Raw genomic sequence first — 23,369 nt, 5'->3', positions numbered from 1 at the left:
CTCCGCCTGGAAGATCTCCACACTCTCCTTACTGCAGACCCCTCTATTTCCAGCGACGATCCCCATTTAGACTACGACTGTTTCTGCAACCGGATAACAAAAGCTCTAGACTCATTAATACCAGCTAAACTAACTAAACCACGAGCCCATGAATCTAGCCCCTGGTTTAATAACGAGCTCACTTTGCTCAGAAAAGAGCTAAAAAAAGCAGAACGCAAATGGAGAAAGGACTACGACCCCACGCTAAAAAGCATCTATTGCCAGCTTCAAAAAAGCTACCATCGTAACATATGTAGGACCAGGGCGGCATACTATGCATCGGAAATTCAGAACAGCCACAATGCCTCTAAAACCATCTTTCGCATAATGAAAGAGCTGACTGCAAAAAAAACTGTAAAAAACATCAATACCTCCCCTGACCTGTGCGATAATCTGGCCACCTTCTTTATGGACAAAATTAAAAAAATCTACAACACGTTTACAACTGTGCCCCATAATTTACCCATCGCCGATTCTCATGGACCTAAACTTTCTGTTATTCCACCCATTAGCCATGACAACTATCTGAAAGTCGGCGCCAATATCAAATCCGGCTCTCCCGCCGATCCTTTAAAACCTGAATTCTTCAGAGAAGCTGGTGAGCTCGTCCTGGGCCCACTCAGAGCCATCACCAACTCGTCCTTCCTTACGGCCAACATCCCCACCACCTGGAAACATGCATGGGTCTCACCTATTATAAAAAAACCCTCACTTGACCCTAGCCTCCCGGAAAATTTCAGGCCTATCTCCCTGCTCCCCTGGCCTGCCAAGGTGGCAGAAGCCTATGTCAATTCCATCCTGACCAACTTCCTAATGTCTAACTCCATTCTAGACAGGTCTCAACATGGATTCCGAGCTGGGCACAGTACCGAGACTGCACTCCTTAGCGTCATTGAAAATCTTCGGACCATACTGGACGCAGGAGGAAAGGCAGCACTGATTCTTTTAGATCTCAGTGCTGCCTTTGATACAGTTTCACACAAGGTACTGTTGTCCAGACTTGAGGAAGTAGGAGTTGTAGACCAGGCCCTTGACTGGTTTAGGGCCTTCCTTGCCGACAGATCCTTTAGGGTCTCTACCCCACCCTTCACTTCGAAGGAATGTCCCGTTGAACAGGGAGTTCCTCAGGGGTCGGCTCTTAGTCCGACCCTGTTCAATGTATATATCCTCCCACTGGCAGAGGTAGCTAGGAAACATGGACTCACATTGGTGTCCTACGCTGATGACACCCAGCTGGTGGTGGCTCTAAAAGACGATAACGGCCTGAGTGCCATGAACTTTAGGCAAACCCTCAGTGACATCACCAGCTGGATGTCAGCAAACTACCTCCAATTAAACGCCGGTAAAACAGAGGTTCTGCTTCTAAGCAAAGACATTTCGGTCTGGGGCAATAACTGGTGGCCTGAAACCTTAGACCAACCGCCTGTCCCCAAGAAGGTGGTAAAAAACCTAGGAGTTTGGGTGGACTCTGCGCTGAACTTTACCCACCATACAAAAATAGTCGCCGCCACATGTTTCGGGATTCTTCGAAATCTTCGGCCCATCCTAAAATTCTTCGACCACCAAACCCGCCAAGTGATAGTACAGTCGGCTATTTTATCACGGCTGGACTACGCTAGTTCACTTCTGCTGGGAACTAACGTAGCTGAGAAAACGAGACTACAAAGAGTCCAAAACGCCGCTGCAAGAGCTCTTACAGGGCTACCCCGGCACAAATCGGTCTCCTCCACCCTCAGGAACCTACACTGGCTACCTGTTGAAAAGAGGATTCATTTTAAAACTCTCTGTCTTGCTTTTAAAATTTTGAAATTCTCCTCACCACCTATGTTATGTCCTCTGCTCTCACCCTACGTCCCTAGGCGGTCCCTTCGGTCAGAAGGTCAGAACTTGGTCATCATCCCCCGCATCAAGTTATCCAGAATGGGCGGCCGCTCGTTTGGATACTTAGCCGCCAAACTTTGGAATGGACTTCCAGCCCAAATCCGCGCAATGAATGACCTTTTGTCCTTTCGCAAAGCTATAAAAACTCACCTTTTTAACTAGTTATGTTATATTCACCTCTGGACTTCCTGCAATTCCATCTTGCTGTCCTTTGGACATAGGCAGCTAGCGCCGGGACGCCCCTTGGCTGGGGCAGCCGTGCGCTATACAAGCACATCTAACATAACATAACATAACATAACATAACATAACATAAAAAGAGAAAGTGATTGAGAAACTCTTTAGAACAAATCAATGTCAATTGGTTAGGTAGCGCTTTCACATTATTACAGGAAGCCCTGCAGAAAGCGCTGCAGTCATTCTAGGGAGAGAGGTAGGGTGACCAGAATTTTAAAGCCAAAAACCGGGACATTTCACAAAAATAGAAGAGGGACCACAATTTTACTTCAAGCGATGAGAGCGCTCCTCAGCAGAGAATTACAGAACAGGCAATAAGAACATACATAAAATGCAATTTTTAAACCCAGAAGCTTGCCTGTTAATTAAATTGCTTTCTTGAAACAACTGCTAACTATCCCTGCTTTGTTAAACATAAAAAATACCTCCCACCGTTTTAAGTCGACCCTCTTTAAAAACCAGGACATGAGCTACATTTCTTGAAATTTTCTGTGACAGCTGGTTAAAAACAGGGACCGTCCTGGCAAAACGGGGACGCCTGGGCACCCTAGAGAGAGGGAGCATCTACAACAGGAAAGAGGATTATTCCAGGTATAGCAGAAATCAAAAATCATTCAGCTCAGCTATCTATTGTATGTTCACATAATTGGGGAAGGCAACTAATCTGTCCTTCTACTTTCAGGACGTGTTCAGTTTCAACAGATAGTTACCAGTTTCCACTAGTTCAACAGAAGGTCGAGAACATTGTGCGTCAGTCCTTGTGGAGTTTACATCTCTTGCTCTCTCTCTCATCCAATCCCCTTTCCCCTGACGCGTCTCAGTGCTCATGACGTACACTTCATGGATAGTGCTATGGTGCTCAGGAGAGTTGGGAACTAGCAGCTTGAGTCATCGGCGAGTCTCTGTGGGACAAACAGGTTAGTGCTTGACACCTGGTCAAGAGGAGGATGCAGTTAAGGCAAGACTGGGTACCATGGGGGCAAGAGAGGAAAGTGTATTCCCTATCAGAGGGCTGAAGAGGCGCCCTATGTCAACCAAGGCATGGTCAGTCAGGCGGTAGCTCAGAAAGCCTCTCTTTGTCCCAAAGCGAGCATCCGGCCATCTCGTTCAATCTAAGAGGGGGTCAGGCACATGGTACCAGTCGAAGTCTAGTAGTAAGGGGGTGCAGCCAAATTACAGAAGGGCGCGGGAGAGGAAGACCAGGAAGCGAGTTTTGTCTGTATTGGGCGCCTAGATGGAACCCACAATCAATGTCTGGTCAGCAGCGGAGCCGAGGCCACAGTGCCAAGAACTTCTTACGTTTAATGGAGGTGGTTTGCGACTTGCGAGTAAGCGGCTGTTAAAGGGATAAGGTGACCCTCCAAAATCAGCATCGCTGGTGCCTGTCTGGCCTCCTGGATAATAGCATGTGTAAGCAATGATCGAGCAAGAGGGCTTATCGACAGCTGCAGAGTGGGAGTGGACTATGTGCGCCCATTGGAACTTTAGGGGTTCAGAGAAGTGGACACCCAACAGTTTGGTGATAAAGCCCCAAGAAAAGTCACCATATGATCTCCCTCTGGGACTACGGGAACACAAATATTTTCTCTACCGGACCTATCCTTCAAATCCATGACATTGTGGAGGGGGAAGTTGACGCCCTTGCCCCAGTCCGGTAAGGTGCTGTACTGAGTGTCCGAGTTGTCTACCTGAGTCTCTAAGGTTTGTATGAAATGTGGTAACCTCTGCCTGCAGTGACTTCACCTCTGGGGTGAGGTCCATCACTTTATTGTTCATGGTAGTGTGGGTAGTCCCAATGGCCAATATTTCCTTCAGTGGGGGATCCATGTTCTCTGCTGGTGGGGAGTCCTAGTCGGGGGGGGGGGAGCATGGGTGGCCTGGGATTAATGGTGAGCATCCGAAAACGGCAGTTGGCAAGATGCCCGCTTCAGGTGGCAAAGTATGTGGGAAGCCCGGGAAACATCTTTTACAACGCAACTTTTACCACGCAGTGCTTTTACATCGCAACTTTTACAACGCAAACCATTACAACGCATTGCGCTGGGGGGCGCTCTAGGATAGGGAATAGATTTAATTTACTATCCAACACCTTCCCTAGTGTCCACGGGGACTGGAGTTGGTATAGTAAATTAAACTATTCACTATCCAGCACCCCAAACGCTCTGCGTTGTAATGGTATGTGTTGTAAAAACCGCGATGTAAAAGCATGCGTGGTAAAAGCATGCGTTGTAATGTCATACATCCGGGAAGCCCTCATCTGCAGGTGGTGGTAGGATTTGGGTCCCGGGCAGCTTGTTGTCAGTCGCTGGTGTAAAGAGATCAGGGGAATGCCGGCGCCACCCCTGTTGGCGAAGGCAGGTACGGCGGCGTCTACTTCTCCCACACCATACCCTCCCCTTCTGATGCTTCTCCAGAGTCTGTAGCTAAGCCAGGATAGGATCCTGATCAAGAGACTAAAGGATGCAGGTATCACAAGGACAGCGATTAAATGGCTGACCTCATTTCAGGAGGACAGGTCCTTATAGTTGGTGGAAGGGGAAAATCTTTCAGACACCCTGCAACTATCTTGCGGAGTACCCCAGGGATCGGCACTAGGTCCCACACTTTTTAACGTGTAAATGCAGCCATTGGCAGATATAGTACAAGAATTCAGCATGTCAATTGTGTCATACGCCGATGATACACAACTGGTGTTATCAGTGACAAATGACCCCTACTCCATACATAAGAACCTAGGCCCATGCATGTCTAAAATAGCTGATTGGATGTGTAAATGTTCTCCGAAATTGAATGGGGATAACACTGAGCTTATGTCCCTGGGAAACCAGACAGTACCCAGACACATTATCAGCCGGCCAATCCAGTTGGGTGAACCACCAATCCCCAAGACAGCCATTAACAAGCATTTACAATGCAATAGGTCTCGCAGCATTAAAGTTTGAGCTATTGCCATTGTATATTACAATGTGTTGCATTAATTTGTTATCAAACTCTGAATTGTTTTATAAAGATTGATTGCAAACTGTCAAATATTGCTGAATAGTAAGCAACGTTGTGAATAATATTGTTTGCTAGTCATCCTTGGGTACAAGAGTACTTCACTTGAGGCAGAGGTATTATCTTTAGACTACAGGTGCTGGTGCCGCTTGAGCTAGAAACAGGGCCAGCCACTCACTACTCTGCACTCACTACTCACCACTCACTACTCTGCACTCACTACTCACCACTCACCACTCACTACTCACTACTCTACTCACCACTCACCACTCTGCACTCACCACTCTGCACTCACTACTCTGCACTCACTACTCTGCACTCACTACTCTGCACTCACTACTATGCACTCACTACTCTGCACACTCACTACTGCACTCACTACTGCACTCACTACTCTGCACACTCACTCTGCACACTCACTCTGCACACTCACTCTGCACTCACTACTCTGCACTCACTACTCTGCACTCACTACTCACTACTCTGCACTCACTACTCACTACTCTGCACTCACTACTCTGCACTCACTACTCTGCACTCACTACTCTGCACTCACTACTCTGCACTCACCACTCACTACTCTGCACTCACTCGGCACTCACTACTCTGCACACCCACTCTGCACTCACTACTCTGCACACTCACTCTGCACTCACTACTCTGCACACTCACTCTGCACTCACTACTCTGCACTCACTACTCTGCACTCACTACTCTGCACTCACTACTCTGCACTCACTACTCACTCGGCACTCACTACTCTGCACACTCACTCTGCACACTCACTCTGCACTCACTACTCTGCACTCACTACTCTGCACTCACTACTCTGCACTCACTACTCTGCACACTCACTCTGCACTCACTACTCTGCACACTCACTCTGCACTCACTACTCTGCACTCACTACTCTGCACTCACTACTCGGCACTCACTACTCACTCGGCACTCACTACTCTGCACACCCACTCTGCACTCACTACTCTGCACACTCACTCTGCACTCACTACTCTGCACACTCACTCTGCACTCACTACTCTGCACTCACTACTCTGCACTCACTACTCTGCACTCACTACTCTGCACTCACTACTCACTCGGCACTCACTACTCTGCACTCACTACTCACTCGGCACTCACTACTCTGCACTCACTACTCTGCACTCACTACTCTGCACTCACTACTCACTCGGCACTCACTACTCTGCACACTCACTCTGCACTCACTACTCTGCACACTCACTCTGCACTCACTACTCTGCACACTCACTCTGCACTCACTACTTTGCACTCACTACTCTGCACTCACTACTCACTACTCTGCACTCACTACTCTGCACTCACTACTCACTCGGCACTCACTACTCTGCACTCACTACTCACTCGGCACTCACTACTCTGCACACTCACTCTGCACTCACTACTCTGCACACTCACTCTGCACTCACTACTCTGCACACTCACTCTGCACTCACTACTCTGCACACTCACTCTGCACTCACTACTCTGCACACTCACTCTGCACTCACTACTCACTTACTACTTTTTCGTTCCATCTTTAGTGCCCTTTAGTATTGGGTGGTTCCGTGCAACAAGGGTAAGAACACCGCCTTCATTCTTTGAGTCAGGCTAGCCTTAAAACTTCACGAGCCTGAGCTCCTAACATATCTTCACTAAAGGGTCGGGTCTGGTATATCACAAGCTGAGGGGTCCGTTTTCTAGAGGTACGCGTGGTGGCTTGGGTACGATTTGCGATGGGCAACGTTTTATTAACTTACGAGAGTAGCGTCACCAAGTTTTAAAATGTTAATACCCACAGGGCGAGACGTTTCTACTCCTTCACGCCGACAACTCTTTGGTACCCCGGGGGTGTCAACTACAGCTCATTCTGTTTTTCGTGAGAAGTCCAGCCCCCTCGTGCTTCTCTCAGTCAGGCTCTCGAGCGCGCTCTCGTTTCTCCTCCCTCCTCCCTGCAAGCTCGGCCCCTGCCTCCCACCTCTTTCCTCGCCAAGCCGCTCGGTGACGCCCCCCTGCAGTCGGTGGAAGCGCACTGCAGCTGCCCCACTCCCCGCGCCTCTCGATGTGAGCCTCCCGGCGGAGCTCGCTCGCTCTCCCGGTTCCATTTCCGTGGGATCTGTTCCTTCTGCAGATCTGAGCGCGCATCCGGCTCGGCGCCGCTGGAAAGGTAAAGCCGCAGCCGGAGCTTGGGAGGGAGCTGGGCTGGTGTTCGGGGAGCAAGGATAGACGAGGGATTGCCCCAGGGGTGGAGGCGGGAAAAGAGGACACACGCAATGTAAATAAATCTACTTACCGTCATCTGCAATTTCACGAAGCACTTGATGTGTGAATGCGCATGCGTGTGTGCTTCACAGGAGACAGCGCCTGGCCGCAGCGCTCGTTCGTGTGCGCGTGTCCCTTTCAAATCGCCTCCAAGGCGATGCGCGCGGCCAGGACTGTCTCCTGGGAAGCACACATGCCGACAAAAGGGGCTCGGCGGAGACGCGCTTCGCGCGGCTAGCCGAGACCTAAAAATCTGGGCGTTTGGCTAGATGATAATCTAAGCATGGAGACCCACGCAAAGAAACTCTCAGGTAAATGCTTTGGATTACTACATATGCTCCGAAAAATTCTACCCATCCTACCTGTACAATCCCGCAGAACGGTGGTCCAAGCTTTGATTATGTCACAACTGGATTACGGGAATAACCTTGGCGCTACAAAATATGTCATCGATTGGCTGCAGGTGGTTGAGAATGCTGCTGCACAGATCTTGCTTCAGATTCAGAGAAGGCATTCAGCCAAAGCCGCTCTAAAAACTTTACATTAGCTCCCAGTTCAGGCAAAGATCACCTTTGAGGCACTCGGCATTGCCCGCATAGCTATGAACAATAGAGGACCTGCGTTACTAAGAAAACTGGTTGCCCATTACATCCCAAGCAGGAACTTAAGATCCTCAAGAGATCTTCTAATGCGCCAAGGCAGAATAAAAAGGGCAATACTCAGCAAGATAGTTGGAGGAAGATCTTTTCTTCATCTGGTCCCCAAGATCTGGAACTCGCTGCCCAGAGAGACACGCATGTTAACTGACGAATTAGCCTTCAGGAAGAAACTTAAAACACTGCTCTTTCACTAAAAACCCTACCTGGCGAACTGAACAAGACCACCGTTGTCATACCCTACTAGAGCTGGGGAGCCCACGGGCAGCCATGCGCTTCATAAATCCATAAACATGTCTGGCAAGTTGTACACTGGGAGCCCCTGGGGCAACTCCACGGGGACTGGTGAAAGGAATCTCCAGGTGGGGCATCAGGCCAGGGGCGGACCACTTGAGCTATGGAGGACAGGGCTCCAACAGTGGTGGCTTCTTTGTAGGGGCACAGGCAGGCCCGGACTGTCCGTAGCGGGCACCGGGCAATCCCACGGTGCACCGCACTGGTGGGAGCCGGTTTTGGGCCCCTGGGGGCCGATTTCGTTACAGGGCCATTTTTGCAGCATAGCTGCAAAATCGGCCCTGTAACAAAATCGGCCGAAAACCGGCCCTGGCAAAGAGCTCGGCAGCACCCCGGGGGGGTGTGGGGGGCCGCCCGAGCACTCTGCCAGGGCCGGTTTTGGTTCCCAGTCTGGCCCTGGGCTCAGGGGCGTTGATCCCCTACTGCTGCAAGCCACTACAGTCCGAGGCAATTTTTTACTTATTAAAATAGCCTCCTATGGCAGTCCCTCTATCCATTCTGTTTCCTTGTAGGGGATTTGGGAGAGCAACGTAGGTGGGACAGCAGCTGAGGCGGAAACTGAGCGGCACATGTCAGATTGGCCGGTATTTTTGCTGTGGCCAATCTGACATACGCAGTTCAGGCTTCCCCACTAAAGGCTACCATGGAGCTGCGTCAGCAAAGACACAGCTCCATCAGTCTTCAATGGAGTGCTGTGCTAGCAGGCTCCAGCCAATCCAAGCACTGCTCTTATGCTGCTTGGTATTATATGCAGCATAAGAGCAGTGCTTGGAGTGGCTGGGGAGGTCGAGCTTATTTTTTCCGGCTAGGTTACATCTCCACAAGCAGGCAGCGAATCGGCAGGATTAACTTCGGGACTCCGAGTTTTTGCACTCGTCAAGGTAAGTCTTTATAATATTTACATTTATGCCCCACCATTTTTAAAGTCAGGAGCTGCCATTGGACCCCATTACTCACTGCAAACATGGCAACCGGAGGAGGTGAGAGAGTCTACTGGAAAGCACCATATGCCGCCCTCCCGATGCCTTCCCGGGGCTGATACTATGCTAGGATGTCTGGCAGGTTGCACAAAGGGAGCCTCGGGGGAACCTCCGCAGTAGGAGCCGGTGGGAGGAAGCTCCAGGTGAGGGAGGCAAACCAGGCGGGGACCTCCTCAGGTAAGGGCTGTCAAGCAGAAATTAAGCCCAGGATGGGGCCTCAACCCTCACTCATAGTGGGGTCAGTTGTAGCCGGAATGGGGGGGAGGGGCATGTCAGTCCCTGGTGTGGTGCCGCCAAAGAGCAGAGATGATATGGAAGGAATGGCTGCGCCATCTTTGCTGAGGTCTATGCCGGACGCTGCAGCATGCGGGCTCGGGCACATGGAGATGCATATCTCTTGTTGAAAGGAGTGGTGGCTTCTGGTCGATGGTGACACAGTTGGTAAGAGTAGTTCAGCTCGACACATAGCGGGGGTGTTCAACGGCTTTGAAGAGCGGCAGTGCCAGGCGATCCACCACTGAAGTAGGACGTGTTTTTTAAGTTTTACGTGCCCTGGTAGTGAAAAACTCCTAATCATTTTTCACTACTGTAAGGCTTACCTCTTTCTTGGGATAACATTGGCTTACCTTATAGAATTTAATAAGTGCTATCTTCTGATTTGGAACCGGTAGAAATGTCATGTTTGGGCTCAAGTGAATTGTAATGTAAGATCCCCTTTAATGCTATAAGTTAGATTTTAGGTTACAATTTTGAAAATGAGAGGAAAAACATGAAAAAGGGGGAGTTCCCTTAAATGACAAGGATCAAAGTTTAACTAACATCAACAGTATACCCACACATCACAACAAGAATAAATTTATTCAAAAAAGTTTTTAATTTTTATTTTTATATATATATATAGATATCAACATTTTTTATTAAAAATAGAGTAATTCCATTTGAGCAATACAAAGCATTTAGGAAGAATATACATAATCAAAAACATGCAAAAACAATCTAAAACCTAGGACAAGCAGAGACACTTCAGACAAGGTACCAAATAGATCAACTCATACATCCAAACATCCCTTTTATACAGTCAAATTCATACACAGACATTCACATCCATATCACTACACACAAGGACAAGAAAAGCGCCGACGCGCGTTTCGGACAAGTGCCAATAGAGGCTTCCTTCATCAGGGCGCACTTGAGATAATGCACAGACAGACAAAATGAAAAATGTCTGTGACACGGTCCTGAGAAAGCGGTCCTAGTAGCAGCAAGGCTGTGGGTGGGTATTCTAAATACCCTACAGTAACGGGGCCCCTTTAAGTATGTAGAAAGGTCGGCAGGTTGAAAAATCATGAAAACGTGGATAGAAATCCCAGGGTTCCACTGGTCAATATTTCGCACTTTTAGATCGGCCCACAGAGGATCCAGGCGTAAGAAGGAACCAGGTTTAAAAACAAATCAACGTAAATATTCCAGGTATCTCAAAAGGAATGACAAACGCTGATACAATACAGGAAATAGCACCGGAGCCAACAATGAAAAACGACCTCAATGCAAAAGAAATGAGCAGTCCTTTAATTGCAGTGAGACGAAGACGGGAGACATCATGATATTGAGAAACTTCAGACCCAGGGAATAGGGGGCCTGAGGCGGTCCGGCGGAAGAATAAACGGTGTCCTGGATAGAAGAGAACGCGGGACTCCTTCCCCTCCAGCAAAACGTTTCACTGGAGGGGAAGGAGTCCCGCGTTCTCTTCTATCCAGGACACCGTTTATTCTTGGACCGCCGGACCGCCTCAGGCCCCCTATTCCCTGGGTCTGAAGTTTCTCAATATCATGATGTCTCCCGTCTTCGTCTCACTGCAATTAAAGGACTGCTCATTTCTTTTGCATTGAGGTCGTTTTTCATTGTTGGCTCCGGTGCTATTTCCTGTATTGTATCAGCGTTTGTCATTCCTTTTGAGATACCTGGAATATTTCCGTTGATTTGTTTTTAAACCTGGTTCCTTCTTACGCCTGGATCCTCTGTGGGCCGATCTAAAAGTGCAAAATATTGACCAGTGGAACCCTGGGATTTCTATCCACGTTTTCATGATTTTTCAACCTGCCGACCTTTCTATATACTTAAAGGGGCCCCGTTACTGTAGGGTATTTAGAATACCCACCCACAGCCTTGCTGCTACTAGGACCGCTTTCTCAGGACCGTGTCACAGACATTTTTCATTTTGTCTGTCTGTGCATTATCTCAAGTGCGCCCTGATGAAGGAAGCCTCTATTGGCACTTGTCCGAAACGCGCGTCGGCGCTTTTCTTGTCCTTGTGTGTAGTGATATGGATGTGAATGTCTGTGTATGAATTTGACTGTATAAAAGGGATGTTTGGATGTATGAGTGGATCTATTTGGTACCTTGTCTGAAGTGTCTCTGCTTGTCCTAGGTTTTAGATTGTTTTTGCATGTTTTTGATTATGTATATTCTTCCTAAATGCTTTGTATTGCTCAAATGGAATTACTCTATTTTTTATAAAAAATGTTGATATCTATATATATATATAAAAATAAAAATTAAAAACTTTTTTGAATAAATTTATTCTTGTTGTGATGTGTGGGTATACTGTTGATGTTAGTTAAACTTTGATCCTTGTCATTTAAGGGAACTCCCCCTTTTTCATGTTTTTCCTCTTGTTCTCGCCCTGGCGGGTTGTTCCCCAATTCTCGTTTTTTCTTAGATTCAGGGTCCCTCCTCTGTTTTACAATACAATTTTGAAAATGCCACTTTAAGAAAGTTGCCAATTTTCTTGCCCAAAAGTTAACAAGGCCTTCTAGGAGTTTCCAGCTGCCTGAGGCTGATAATGGCTCCCTTATGAAGAATGCGTATTGGGCTCAGATATTGAACAAAAGGGGACTAGGTGTGGACAGGATGGCTCGTGGAGAGCTGTTCCCAGCTCTACTAAGGGCTGCCTCCAGCACACAAAGGAACTTGACACTAGTCTTTGTCACCCCAGACGTCTTGGAGCATTGGCAGAGGAAGGAAAGAACTTTCCAGAACCAGCTGCGGGGTTAGCCTAGAAGATACCCCCATTTCAAAGACTGGCACCGGGTATAAATATTGGACCCTCAGACCAACTCATCAATACACTCCTGGACCTGTCGACACTAGAAGACTGCTTTGTTCTGCGAGGACTGCCGGGCTGCTTGACACCTGCCTTGCTCCCCAGAGGACAGACCTTTTTGTTACCAGATGACTGTCTGAGCTACAGGAACACAACAAACTCCAGAAGCCTCCCGGCAACTGCCCAGCTGGCCTGCTGTAGTAGGAAATGGACCAACCCCTGGACCTGCTGGCCTCCGCTAGAGGGAGTCCCTAATCCCCAAAACAGGTCTAACAAACTCCTAATCGCTTGGTTGGTATCAGATTGCACTCCTGTTCAAGAAAAGGAGAAATCTTGAAGTTTGGAACTTTTTATGCCGGAATTGAGAAGGTAAATTTTTTCAGCAGAAGTAAACTGGTCCCTGTTTCCATGCCAGTGCTCCATTGCGGTCAGCGTGAACGTGTGACTTTCCCCCAGTCTAGCATGACCAGTTGACTGCCAGTGGTGCGGGATGCTTTTAGGCTCTATATCTACCTAAAACTTTGAAATTGCATATCTGATTCTAATGATTGGATTTTTGAAATTCCAGAATCATTTTGTTGATTAAAATGTATCCCATTTTTTTTAAATTGGTTTGGGATTTTTCTGGTGTGGAGTTTTTACTTTATTACTGTTCGTGTGCTGCATAAATACTTTACACACTGCCTCCAAGTTAAGCCGGACAGCTGTTGTGCCAAGCTAGCAGAGTGTTAAGCACAGGTTCATTTAGTGATTTTTGTGGTTCGCCCTGGGAAGGACTGGTTACTGCTTGAAAAGGGTTTTCACCCTCCTCAACCAATAACCAGATAACCTACAAAAGTACATAAATATTTAATGCCACAGCGGATCTTAGGTCAGCCCTTCTTAGCTTACCTGCATGTCAAGAACAATTTGCTAGTTGGCTTGTTTCCTATCTGTGCGTTGTAAGCTCAGCACTGTGCTTGAGGGTGCCACTCTCTTTCTGGGCTCGGTCCCCGGGATGTGGGGTGGTGCAGTTATCTAGGAAATAGCATGTTTTCAATTGTCTTCTGAAGTTTATATTCTACTGGGTGCTTCTAATGCTGACTTGTAGTGAATTTCAGAGCTTGGCGGCCCTTACTGGCAAAGCAGCGCCTCCCACTGATTTCTTATGGTACGGTGGTACGACGATAAGTTGTGCAAGCCTGGAGCTCAGTGTTCTGTTTTGTATTGCTTGAATTTAACTGGCCCTTCTCCTTGGTGAGCCTCTGCAGGTGGACAAGGCAGCTTCTTCAGGACCGCCCTTCTATCTACTGGTAGCCAGTGGAGTGATAGTGAGACTGGTGTCATGCGTTCTCTCGGGTGAAGATCGGAGAAGAAGCCTTGCAGCAGCCTTTTGGATGAGTTATATTTTGCGTATGAGGAATGAGAGTGTGCCAACATATAGGCTGTTGGCATAGTCAAGCTCAAAGATTATGAGTGCGAGGATGGCACGGGGGTAATCTTGGTATGCAAGGTAAGGGAAGATGTGATGTAGCATTTTGATTCTTTTGAGGGCACTCTTTGTGAGGTTGTTAACACGTGGTATCAAGGACAGGTTTGACGCCATAGTTACCCCAAGGTCTCTAACTTCTATTGATGTTGTTGGAGGGCCTTCAAGTTCCTTCGCCCATATGGTGGTAGGCTAGTATTTTTGCCGCTGCCCGCAGGTCATAACCTCTGTCTTTACGGTATTGAGCTTTAGATGGTTATTCATCAACCATGTGTTCATGGCACCAAAGCAGCATGTTCGAGTGAACGAGGAGTACATGAAAGATGCTGAACTGAACATACCAGCTTTTGATAGTATGTGGCATCCTTGGCGCTCCATTAGCAACCTTGAAATTTTGCACTTTTACAGATCAATATGATAAATCCTTTGGAAAGAGACCGTTCATTTCCTGCCATTAGAGACTGCATTAGACCAACAACACAGGAATAGAGGGACATCTACTCATATGATATTCAAGACATCCAGGACCTATCGGATGGTTTTGGAAGCAGTGACTATCTTCTCAAGTGTGGATTCTACTTTTTTAAGATAAACAAAAAGAGCATTATCAAAGACAACAATTTGCGAAAAAATAGGATACTTTACCAACAATAAGCACTTACCATATACTGGCCAATAAAGGTCTGATATTTAGGAATTCCATGATATACTGAGTGAAATAATTTACCCTTCCTAAAAAGCCTTGATAAAGCCCTTGGTTTGCATGCCACAAAGGGCGAAACACGTATCCAGATATTTTCACACGTAATAAAAAGATTTTACTAGCACTGTCTACATATCTTTGGGAACTGTCCTTTTCTTTGTATACATGTGATATAAGAGATACACTAAGAGAAAAGCTGTCATACAATCTATTAGAAGGATCCTTGGGTGAGCGCATTCTTGTCTGCTGTGAATTTAGTGATCCATTAGTGCTCCGCCCCTGTGAAATTCAATAACCTAGATTGGAATAGGCTTGATCTGCACCTAATCTGGAAATGCCCCCAATACTGCATGCGGTTCTACAAGCGATGGATAAATGTTAGTCTGGGAATGGAGACACCACTGTATTGGTTGCCTTCAAGATGGTTTTGTATGTTTCTCTTCTGTCTCTTTGGTACCCGTCTTTCCCACGCAGTGCTATGACTGTGCTGATGCATTGCTGCACATTATGGCTATGACAGGGGCCATAGTGCGTTGGTAAGTAAACAATTCTAAAACCAGTTTAATCCCCTAAAAAGTACAACTCAGAATTGCAGGACCCCACTGCAGACACCCGGAAGGAACCGAGGGAAGCAGGGATGGCAGGTGGTGTGTAACGGGTGGTGGACGAAGCCACCCCCTGTTGCAGCACAACTGGAGCGCAATCGTACAACAGCAGGACACCCCATCTGGAGGACAGAAGCGCTTCGAACATAAAGACCCCTTGGGCTCTTTGTGCATGCCCCTCCAGCATATATTGACATCCTTTGCACTTGATGGGGTTGCATTAAGCCTATTGTTGCCTCCACTGTTATTGGGCTGTTTTTCTTTTCTGCAGTATGTCCGGCTTGGGACCCACTGGCTGGCTCTAATATGCAACTGGTGTGAGGGGAACATGGAAACACTTGACATTTTGATCGTTCGCGACCCTTGCATATTCTGCATTGTTTGATGTTAATGTTGATATTAACACTTCAATGATATAAAAAAGCAGACTGACGAACGTTCAGTATTAAATATTTATTCTTATATGATTTTATATACAGAAAAGAGCAGCATTTATCAAAGAAGAGATAGGAAAGTCTGCATAGAGAAGATCCTTCTTTAGCTCCTCGTTTTCCTCTCTCCGCTTTCAGAACTCCCGGCTCTCGCGGGGCAGAAGGTCTGAACATTAGCTGCAAGAATAAGTGTGAGTAACAGGGGTAAGAGGACAATGGATCACGACGACTCAACACTTAAGACAGCACCACTATTCATGGAAGCTATCCGGGGTCCATATGGGGTCCTCACAACACATACAACACATACAACATCCTACGTGGGGTTTTCACTGTCCCATGGTCAACACCCTAGCATGTAAATAAGCCACCGCGGGCTCCCCGTCCAAGGCCTACACTGGCGTCCCCACCTACCAGTACCTACAGAGGCCAACGAGGGGCCCCCAACCACCACTAACACATACAAAACCCACAGCCGGGTCCTCACCCACCAGTGGCACTTACAGAAGCCACAGTCGGGTCCTCGCCCGCCTATGGCACTTACAGAAGCCAAAGAGGAGTCAGACCCACCAATAACACTTACAACAGCCACAGAGGAGTCAGGCCCACCACTAGCACTTACAGAAGCCACAGTCAGGTCCTCGCCCACCAGTGGCACTTACAGAAGCCACAGAGGCATCAGCACTAGCACTTACAGAAGCCACAGAAGAGTCAGACCCACTACTAGCACTTACAGAAGCCACAGAAGAGTCAGACCCACTACTAGCACTTACAGAAGCCACAGTTGGTTTCTCGCCCGCCAGTGGCACTTACAGAAGCCACAGAGGAGTCAGCACTAGCACTTACAGAAGTCACAGTCCGGTCCTCGCCCGCCAGTGGCACTTACAGGAGCCACAGAGGAGTCAGCACTAGCACTTTCAGAAGTCACAGTTGGGTCCTCACCCACGAGTGGCACTTACAGAAGCCACAGAGGAGTCAGCACTAGAACTTACAGAAGCCACAGTCAGGTCCTCACCCACCAGTAGCACTTACATAAGCCACTGAGCCAGACCCACCAGTCACACTTAAATAAGCCACTCCGGTCCTTATCCACTAGTAGCACATACAGAACCAACAGTGGGGTCCTCACCGACCACTAGCATGTACATAAGACACAGTGGAGTCCTCACCGACCACTAGCACGTGCAGAAAATACAATGGGGTCCTCACCCACCACTTGCACACGCAGAAGACACAGTGGGGTCCTCACCCACCACTTGCACACGCAGAAGACACAGTGGGGTCCTCACACACCACTTTCTGTACAGAAAAGCACAATGGGCTCTCCACCTGTCCTTACACAGACATTAAGTACTAAGAGCATGTAAGGCATCCTCAGAGGGGAATCCTTCTCCCCATCCCCACGTGAAGCATAGAAGTCTTTCTGAGGTGGAAGCCAGCATGACATCTTTTGAGTGGAAACCATGGACCATTTAGAGACGACAGTGAGCCCGAAGATGATTACCCACCAACCCATTACCTCCTTTGCCCAATGGGGCACACGTATTGGGCCAGTGAAATGAATGTACGTACCCTGCCCCAATATACAGCACAGGTGGGTATAAGCATGACCAACAGGTGCGTCTACCTGTCACCACCCCAAATGGAGACTTGGAGTCACATACTAACCAAAAAGTAGAAATCTTCCCTCTATACTCCTAGAAGAGACAACAAGAATCCTTATCACAACCCATCAGGGGACCCTACTTACGACTACAGAATACTGTCCAGACCTGCAGAGGGTCGATCATATGAGCCACTGCCAGATACATCCCAAAGGCTGCTCCTGAGAGCAGGACTCAGACACCACCGGTGTGTTGTGTGTCCAGCATATTGACATTGTCTGATAAGCCACACATTGGTACCTAAGAAGTCTTCTGCTATGATACGGAGCATGCCAGGGCATACTGAGCCTACAGGGGAGCCTACAGGGGCACCCCACTTAGCTCCTTGATAGGAAACATGAGGCACCGAACTACAGCCAGAGGGAAACCACCTACACCCTCCTCGTGTGGAGCAAATTGATCCATCCCATCCTACATCATACACGAGGAATTGGGAGAACCTTATATTGAAGATCAAATCAAGATCAGGCCGCTCTTGGCCTGGGTCAAAATCTGGTCTAACCCGGAGGCTGGTTTGAGCAGGCAAATTATCAAAGACTGCCTGAATCGTGACAAAGGGAGCTCCATCCCCTGGATAAAATATGTAAAAGACACTTTAGAGGCTATTGGTTGTAAGAACTTCTTTACCGTGCCTGAAGCCCTTATCGCCCAGACAACGGTCAAGAAACTGTTTGGCGAATGGACAACCACGAGCAGGGCGGCTATAGAAGAGCGTAAATCCACGGTTGTGTCTTATAGATTACTGAAAACGGAAAGTGGAATGGAACCCTATTTATCAGTGACTCATATTGCACAAGACAGATTTTACATGACCCGTTTTAGGTTCAACATGTTGCACCATCTATTGTCTGTTCCCTCTGGTTTTACTTTAACGGTGGAGCAGAAGGGTACCTGCGGCTGCGACAATAGGTCTCCGCAGGATACCCTTCACTTTGTATTGTTATGCTCATTTTACTCATCTCCCAGGCGTAAGTTCCTAGAGGGAATCTTGAAACGAGCAAAATTCAAACACGCCAAGGCAGCCCTATTGTTTTTGCAGAAGGCTACAGATGGTTACACACTGTCTTGCACAACGAGTTTTATTAAGGTGGCAATGAGACTAAAGAACACAAGAGAGATAAGTGATTGTAATGCCCTGCAAATAGAGACTGGATAATAGGAAACCTCCGATATGTATGAATGTAATGGTTTTTATCTTTTTAATGTGGCTTTTAAATGTTTTTATGTACTTTTATGGTATCTTTTGAAGTGCCAAATAAGGATATTTGAACTGAACTGATCCATCCCATCAGAGGAGAACACAGAAATGTCTAAACCTAGATGAAGCATCTGGGGCATCATCCTTGACCCACACTGGAGCCTAAATGCCCTCACCCATTGGGATCCTTGGTGGTCCATGGTGACGTGCAGGGGCAAAACCGTCTACCCCTTGTGGAGCTTAGGAGAAAATACTGAGCATTTAGGGTCAAGTCCGTTGGGTGCCTCCAGTACTGGGGCGCATACCAGGCCTACAGAGGGGCAGTGCCTCTGCCTTATGCATGTTGAACCTGGAGGACAGGATGTAGGCAGAATGCAGGTAGCGTTTGGGGGAACCACCACGTGGCAGAGCTGTACTAAGATGTAAGTGTGGGATCACAGGAGTGCACACAGCCTCCATTAATGGCAGTGTGCTGGGCTCAGAATGGGGGATGTGGGGGGCCCCTACACCCCAATGATCCTCCAGCAACCATTTTGTCTCCGGTACTGTTGGAGTCAGGAGAGATAAAGTCAGAGGCAGGACACGAATACCCCCATTTTTGATTAAATACAGTTGGAACCAAAGTAGAAAACCCCATGATTTATTGTTGATCAGGTAAAGAGGCGTAAGGTGGCGACACCACTAGAAAGTTCATCTTTTGACCTAGTGTAGTTGTGATTACTGTAGGGGCACCTCAAGAAGAGAAAGAGCCCTGCACACGTACAACTGATCTCATAGTCAGGGTATAAAGAGGACTGAGCCCTGTAAATGTGTAGGTGGGGTTGTATTTCTGCAATGAGGCCCATAGTAAGAGCATAAAGAGTACAGAGCCCTGTACCTGTACAAGGAGGGTCATAGTAAGGGCATGAGGACCACAGAGACCTGTACCTGCATAAGGAGGTTCATAGTAAGGACACAAAGAGCACAGAGCCCTGTACCTGTACTGGGGGCTCACAGTAAGGGCACAAAGAGTACAGAGGCCTGTACCTATGCAGGAAGGGTCATAGTAAGAGCATAAGGTCTACAGAGCCCTGTACCTGTACTGGGGGCTCACAGTAAGGGCATTAAGAGCACAGAGCCTTGTATTTCTACAGCAGGGCTCATAGTAAGGGCATGAGTACTACAGAGCCCTGTACCTGTAAAAGGAGGGTCATAGTAAGGGCATAAAGAGTACAGAGGCCTGTACCTCTACAGAGGGCTCGTAGTAAGAGCATGAGGTCTACAGAGCCCTGTACCATTACTGGGGGCTCACAGTAAGGGCACAAAGAGTACAGAGGCCTGTACCTATGCAGGAAGGGTCATAGTAAGTAACGGAAGAGTACAGGGCCCTGTACTTGTACAAGGGGGCTCATAGTAAGATCAAGCAAAGGACAAACTTGGGAATTCCTACAAAGGGGCTCATAAGCGCATGAAGAACACAGCGCCCTGTATTTATACAAGGGGTTGCATAGTAAGGCAACCAAGCTTATCACAACTACAAACAGGCTTGTTACAAGTGCAACTAGGCTTATCACAAGTGCATGAATAAAGCACAATGCCCTACATTTCTTTTCAGACCTGTCCTCTCTCAAGAGTGGGATTTTCTGGGCGCGCATCAGGAAGCATTGTTTGGTGCTGGTGAGGCCTCCTTGCAGCCCCCGGAGTGTGTCTGACCACAGACCCTCTGAATGGGAATAACAGTGTGGAGTGTGCCCTGGGCATGGATCCGTGCTCCTCCTCTCGTCTCCTGCGCCCGTTAGCAATAGCAAGCTTGCAGTCACAATTCCCTGTGCATATCACCATGTGCCCCTGCGCCAGTTCACAATCATCAGAAGATGCCCGACACATGTTGCCCGTTGTCTGCTGGGCTCCATTCCTCAGCAATAACTGCAGAGGCCGCCATTTGTTAGGGCGCCCTATGGCCCTACGGAGAAGTCTTCTTCACCACCATTGCTCCGGGGAACATAGTGGAGTGTTGCCCCAGTAACCAAGCCCAGTAAGTAGAGACCATTAAAGGAGTCTGGATATGTCAAGCAAGGTGTGGTGCATTAGGAAGAAAAGACTCATGCCAAGAAGTGCAGGAGGACGGCGTGTTTGCATAAGCAATGCAAAGGAGCGGTGGCGAGAAAATATTGGATACGGACCCACGGAGAAATGTATGAAGGCTAAAGAGAGGAAATGTTATGGTGTGTTCCTTAACCGCATGCGTGCGGCGGCTATTTTTGCGCTACGCGGCTTTTTTCAAAAAGCTGCGTTACATGACGAGCTGAGCTCGTCATCAGCGTGCGAGCAGCACAACTCATGACGAACTCAGCTCGTCATGAGCGCAGAAGGGGTTAAAGAAAATGGTGGTCATGAAGCCCTAGTTGAATACTTGCACAATGGGCTCCAGGGCCATGCTGCGGACAGACCATACGGGTTCCAGGGCCATGCTGCGGACTGACCATACGGGGTCCAGGGCCATGCTGCGGACATACCATAGTGGGTGCAGGGCCATGCTGCGGACAGACCATGGGGTCCAGAGCCATGATGTGGACAGACCAGAGGGGGTGCAGAGGAAATGCTGCCTTCTAATGAGCCATGGGGAGGAGATGCTAGGGAGGAGGCTCTGAGATTTAACAATAGGAGCTCCAATATCCTCTGGCAGAAACACCTAGGAGTAGGAAGATTGCGAGATTCTGTGAAGGAACGCAGGATGGAGGCACCACTGACAGGAGTGTGGATACGCAAGAGTGTCGGAGGAGAAGACACACACTGGGGAAGCCTGGTAAGGAGCGCAAACAAAGACAGAACTGTAGCTACATGTGCACCAGACTCGCCCCATATGCCCCTTTCCTCACACCAATTCTGAGATGCCTTTGGAAGCAGCTATTACTTGAGAGAGCAGCACCAGTTAAACAAAAATAAATATTTGTTGTTCCTGTAATCACTATATGGTTTACCTAGAAAAATAAAAATCATACAATTATGACGTTTGCTGATAAAAATGGTCCCTTGCAGTGGAGGTACACAAGTGGTATGGGTGGTCTGGGAGGAGGATGCAATGCATCTATGGACCGTGCTGGATCCTCAGTGCAGCCCAGCTGGGGATATCATACGTGAGCAGTGCCACAGTAGACCGCATGGACGGTGCGACTGGTAGGTTATATCCACCACCTCAGATTCAAGTCAGATTCGACCATCACTCATCCCCAACACAGCAGCGGTAGATTGTGATCCAAGGTGGATTTTGTGCTTTATTGTCCTACGTGCACGCCGGTGAGTATGGGGTGTGACGAAGCAGCGCATCCGTGGCCTTGTGCAGCCGGCATGACCTCAGAACCGTTACCAGGAATAAAAGTTGTGAAGCTCCGCGCAGCTGGGGCAGATCTCACCACACATCTGGTGCCGCCTTACATGAGACAGATTAAGTTGAGCCGTTTCGTGTCAAGCGCCCACCTCTCGCTCTGCCACGTTGCCCTTGCCATCGAGCGGGACACCAGTTGTCCTCTCCAGTCGGCGGGGCCTTTTGATCGTGGGCGTTGGGGGTTCCGTCAGCAGGATCTCGCGGATGCACTCGATGCACACAGCGGTGGCTTCGCGGGTCTCCCGCGAGAGTTGTGAGAGACTGAGGAATCCATGGGGCAAGTCCTCGACCACTTGCAACGTGACCGCCTGGCCTAGGTCGCGTAGTCGCTTGGCAAACATCACCGAGTCATCCAGCATGGGGTCCAAAGCGCAGGCCTGTAATGGAAGAGAGGGACTGTGAGAGCTGGCAACAAACACACTATGAAAGAGGACTGTGAGAGTGAAAAAATAACAAAGTGGACAACAGAAAGATAATAGACTTCTGTAAGAGAGGACGGGAGCGAGAACCTTCCTTAAGAGACAATAACATTCACAAATTCCTCTTCAGTCTCAATTTACTCCCCACATGCTTACAAAGCTCCCAAACTACCCAGAAGGTGCCAATTCTGTGGAATCAGTTTTTAACATAATCTTTATGGAAAATGGATGCTGCCCCTTCCAGCCCATTACTCCATTCTTCCTTTTCAATGATCAGTCTATGCTCTCTTCACAGAACGTGTCGTGGACCTCCGTTCCCTCAATGTAGGAATGAGGCCCTCATATTCTCCAAACAAGGTTCTCTCCTGCGCTTACACAGGGTCGGAACGCTGTGGTTCTTTACAGGTTAATGGAAGTTCATGAAGACTTCAAAGCTCTCTTGGGGGACATACTGTTGAGGATTGCAGATCTACTGAGGTCTATTCTAGAGCCCTTCTTTATGTACATAGATGTATTTCTAAATCCATTTGTGGAATGAAAAGATTGCATTTGCAGATGACATCCTTGATAATTAACACTGTGGAAAATATTACATTTGACTGAAAGAAACAAACAAGTTACTTAACTTTAGCAAAGCTTTGTTGATGAATACTCAGATTCCTCAACTTGGGAATATTTAGACTATCCCACAGGTGCCAGAGTGGCTCCAGAGGTTTTCACAGCAGTGCTCCTGCATGCCGCTGGGTGCCAGCGTGTTGCTCCATGTTGGTCTACTTCTACCCCATAAGTGATGGAGCGGAACTCTATATAAGCGCCACCCTTACGCGTCAGCATCAGTTTCTTGCTTGACTTTTTCTGCACCCTTGGACATGAAGCAAAAAGCAATTTTGCTGAACCAGTGTGGAAATCTGCCTTTTTAGATGTTAAACAGACCACCCAACAGAACAGGGAGGCCAGTGAGGAATCTGCAGTAAGAGTAGTCACCAAAAAGAGTCCCACAAAGCTTAATAACTGGTTCTTATGATGGAAATCCTCACTGTAGACTCTTCA

At 48.1% G+C, this 23,369-nt stretch overlaps 1 protein-coding gene across 5 annotated transcripts in view; it reads right to left on the bottom strand.

Annotated features, from left to right (window-relative positions):
• Positions 1 to 15,681: 15,681 nt before the first annotated feature.
• Positions 15,682 to 23,369, bottom strand: part of LIPE (lipase E, hormone sensitive type) — a 288,252-nt gene continuing 280,564 nt past the window's right edge. For all 5 annotated transcript variants that reach the window (XM_078651309.1, XM_078651311.1, XM_078651310.1 and 2 more), the window contains one exon: positions 15,682 to 22,277. In XM_078651309.1, coding sequence (XP_078507435.1) covers positions 21,981 to 22,277 — 297 coding nt within the window. In that variant the 3' untranslated portion in view covers positions 15,682 to 21,980. The remainder of the gene's footprint in view (positions 22,278 to 23,369) is intronic.

Source organism: Lissotriton helveticus, chromosome 7 (assembly GCF_964261635.1).
Source record: "Lissotriton helveticus chromosome 7, aLisHel1.1, whole genome shotgun sequence".
Lineage (NCBI taxonomy): Eukaryota > Metazoa > Chordata > Amphibia > Caudata > Salamandridae > Lissotriton > Lissotriton helveticus.
This window is presented reverse-complemented; position numbering and strand designations above follow the sequence as displayed.